This window comes from Atta colombica, unplaced genomic scaffold, assembly GCF_001594045.1.
Source record: "Atta colombica isolate Treedump-2 unplaced genomic scaffold, Acol1.0 scaffold41, whole genome shotgun sequence".
In the NCBI taxonomy this organism is placed as follows: Eukaryota; Metazoa; Arthropoda; class Insecta; order Hymenoptera; family Formicidae; genus Atta; species Atta colombica.
This window is the reverse complement of record NW_017259520.1, coordinates 1358369-1362191: the sequence shown is the minus strand read 5'-3', so window position 1 is coordinate 1362191 and position 3823 is coordinate 1358369. Positions and strand designations below refer to the sequence as shown.

The following is a 3823-nucleotide window of genomic DNA, read 5'->3' as shown; positions in this document are numbered from 1 at the left end:
GCACTGTCTCCGATCTAATTTTGTATATATATATATATTTACAATAAAAAATACATTAATCATTAATATTGATTTACTTTACAGATACATTCAATAAAAAACCAGTAAAGAGAATATGACAAAGGAGCATCCAATAAAAATGGAGGAATTGAACAAAAGGTGAAGAAGATCATGAACGAGAATAATCTCTTGAAGAAATAATCTTTTTGATCTCATTTCAAAAACTTAAGGAAAAGGCAAAACAATTTTTTAACAAACTTATAAACACTATAATTGACAACAAATAAAGAAGTATATGCTAACGGAAAAATACGCGGGAACACGATTCGAAAAAGGAAATAAGGATCGCGATTGGAGCAAAATAATCTTTACGGACGAAACTTCTTTTTGTACTTTCTATCGTTCAACGATCCTAGTCTATACCAGTAAACTTATCCAGCGAATCGTTAAATAAATACATGGTAAAGATGCACAGGGCTGTTTCTCAGAGTAAGGATTTGGTTACTTTTATTTATTTATAGACAACTTGAGTGCAGAAAAAATGCTAAAAATAATATACCATTTATCTGTAAAATCTATAATAGGCTGTCAATTATTTTAAACTTAATTAAAAAACACTAAACGATATTAGAAGGAATCAGTCTTTCAACGACGTATTGTTATTAATTTTGCTATTATTAATGCCACATGTTTATTTGTATCCTTTTATATTTTGCCAAACGACAATGACAGTGCTTACAAAGTTTTGGTCGTTTTTTTAAATTTATATTTATTGCATCAAATTATGTTTCTTAGCTTAGATTTCGGTTTTGAGATGATAATACACGCGTGGATGTTATCATAATTTTTGCTGTCATAAGAACCTAATAAAAACTATGAACATGCAGACAGTAACTATTAAAATCATGTAACACGCACTACTACCATATATATCAAACTTATATTTTAAAATTCTTTAAGATTTTCAAAATAGAACGTTTTTAATAATAAATAATTAATATCTTATGTCTCAAAGCTCATTGTTTATTATTGATAATAACAATTCAATGGCTTACCATAAGCTGGCCATCCCAAGGCTGGTGCTGCATAGCTAAGAACTGGGCCGACAATCGCCGTTTGTCCAGGGATGCTACCCGAAACGACTGACGGTCCAGCAACAGCACCCGTAACGATAGCACCACGGTCAACCGCTCCAGATATGCGCGCGGGTCCAACTATTGGACCAGCGAGTGCGGACGGTCCATTAATAGGACCTGCAAGAGCTGCAGGTCCTAAAATTGGTCCAGCTAACGTGGCACCATGACCCAAGTAACTTGACGGAGCCGCAGTTGTTACCGATAGAGCTGCTACGAACAGAATAGCGACCAGGACGCACATGACGAAAAGGGGAATAATTAATTGGTAGGTACAATGTTAAGAAAATTTGTCTCGATGGCTGAGGTGGATGTGGCTGCCATCAACCGCTGTCCACTACGCTTTTATAGGGGCATGTCTTTCGAGAATCCCGAAGGGGCCCCTTCTATGTTATCTCCCCGAAGGGGCCCCAATGCTCCCGCCAACCCTACGGGCGGGGCATAGGACACGCCAAACATTCTCCGCAAGCTAAAGTAACGTTTTGTCGATTTATCAGCATTAAATCATCGTGTTAGTGACACAGAGTCATGACACCTTGCGTCTCACCTCGCCGCAAGTCAAGCTATGCAGCTCGAGGGTCGCGCTGCTCCATTTCAACACATCCGTCTATGGTCTCGTGCGTTATGTTTGCCTCTGTCCGCGCAATCGGTAGTAGCAACAACAACAGATCGAATCGATATCTTGGTACAATATTTACTTTTAGTATGCTAAAGAGGAACAATCATGAGTGTGATTGACATATCTTGTGCTAAAGCGAATAACAGAATTTATTTGGACAACGATCCGCATTGATTTCTAAAGACTATTATTTCATATCTTCTATCTGCTTTCTTTTAAAAGCGCATACTATGGATGATAAAAAAAGGATTAAACATAAAAAAAATCATCAATGACAAAAAATATAGATATTGATTATCGTGCAACATCATCGTACCTCGCTGTTAAGAAGTGGAAAAAGATAAGATGGCTACTCATCATGAGTTAGTCATCTGTGACCTTGAGACTAAATACAATTCGCGTATTTTATGCGTGTCCTCTTCCTGCTTTCTCTCAGTAGGTAGATACGTGTTTGTCGCCATTAGAACGATTACCTTGCGTGTTGTATTGTGCATTCGTCTAGGCGAGGCACAATTGTATTGCCCACGCGTCATCCGGGCTTTACAGATTGTCGCCAAGAATGAGGGCTCTTCTATTGTTGTCGAATACAAGTGTGCGTGCCCGGGCGCGACGATATTATCAGGTTCGGCAGATTGCAGACGTGGTGCCAGGAAACGTTTGCAGAGCCATTATCGAACGTCATATGCAGCCTCGAACGCAAAGATGACTGTTGATCGAGCAATACGGAAATTCTTTCACCACTTTTTCCATCGTCATTCCGTCTACAGAATGGTAAATTAAAAAAAATCGCATCCGATGTGTTTGAAAAAACAGTAAATGCGAAGTTTATTAACTTGGACATTCCGTCAATTTCCTCCATCGTGATTTCTTTCTCTCAAGGAAACGGAAAATGCATTGTGTGCACTATGTTACGACATAGATCAGCGATTCTCAAAGTTTCTCGGTTAAGAATCATTTTTGCGAGTAGAATTTGGCGAGATTCCAGAAACGTATTTTTCTGGAACCGCTTTAATCAAACGAGACATCTTCAATAAATTGTAAAAAATTAGTATATTTTAGTAAATTTTAATTATATTAATTTATATAATTTTAGATAATTTTTATAATTCATTGTATTATTATTATTATTCCTGTAGAGATTCTGTAAATTAATTCCATAAAGCATACGTTATTGTGCTTACAGCTTGTATTATTAGTTCTCTATTTTAGTTATCAAAGCATATCCAAAATGCGAGCGGCTGAATAAATTTTTGGCTACACATGTTTGTTGCTGATATCCTCTGTAACTGGTTTATAATTACAAAACATGAAACGTAACATAAAGGAAAGGGATGATCAAAGTTGCTTAGCTTGCATATCACGTGCATTAATCGATTATTGTTCAGCTAATGGTTCGGATGAGTGGTTCGGCTGCAATGTTACACATTTTCATCATGGTGATCACTGGCATCACTATATTTAGCTGTGTACATCATCAATCACCGAGCACTGTCAAGTGAGTTCTACTTCAAGCATTGTAGAATGTGATGGCCTATCGTTTATTGTGAAAGTTTTCAATGTGCGCGTGACTCAGATTGATCGTTCGTGAGATCAAATTACTCGTCTGCCAAATGCAATAGATTGCTCTGTTTTGTCCTTGGAGCGTTACTTTTTCTTCTTTTTTTCATCTATGAATATTTTATACTTCTAGATTTTTTTATTTACAATTAAGTATCTTGATTAAATAAGAAAATTCCTATATTCGATCAAAGCAGATTTAGTGCTTAAAGATTTCTGTGTGAATTTATATATATATTTGATTCTGCAATCTGCGCGTCGAAAGCTTTTCCAGTCTTGAAACGCGACCTTGAACAGAACCAGAATAATAATATTACTTACATTGATCAACAATTTAATTTTTGATGCAAATAAGCATCTTTAAAAAAATATAAATAATGAGAATTTCAAAACTGCAAATAATTTTGTTACGAAAAAGTTTCTAATATCTTGATCTTACTTTGCAGTGGTATACACACACACACACACACACACACACACACACACAACACACACACACACACACACACATATA

At 36.2% G+C, this 3823-nt stretch overlaps 1 protein-coding gene across 1 annotated transcript in view; it reads right to left on the bottom strand.

Annotated features, from left to right (window-relative positions):
- LOC108691167 (tetra-peptide repeat homeobox protein 1-like) overlaps positions 1 to 1432 on the bottom strand; it is a 5373-nt gene extending 3941 nt beyond the window's left edge. Inside the window, exon 1 of the mRNA XM_018198825.1 lies at positions 1056 to 1432. Within this exon, the coding sequence (XP_018054314.1) occupies positions 1056 to 1377 (322 nt within the window). The 5' untranslated portion in view covers positions 1378 to 1432. The remainder of the gene's footprint in view (positions 1 to 1055) is intronic.
- Between the last annotated feature and the right edge of the window lie 2391 nt (positions 1433 to 3823).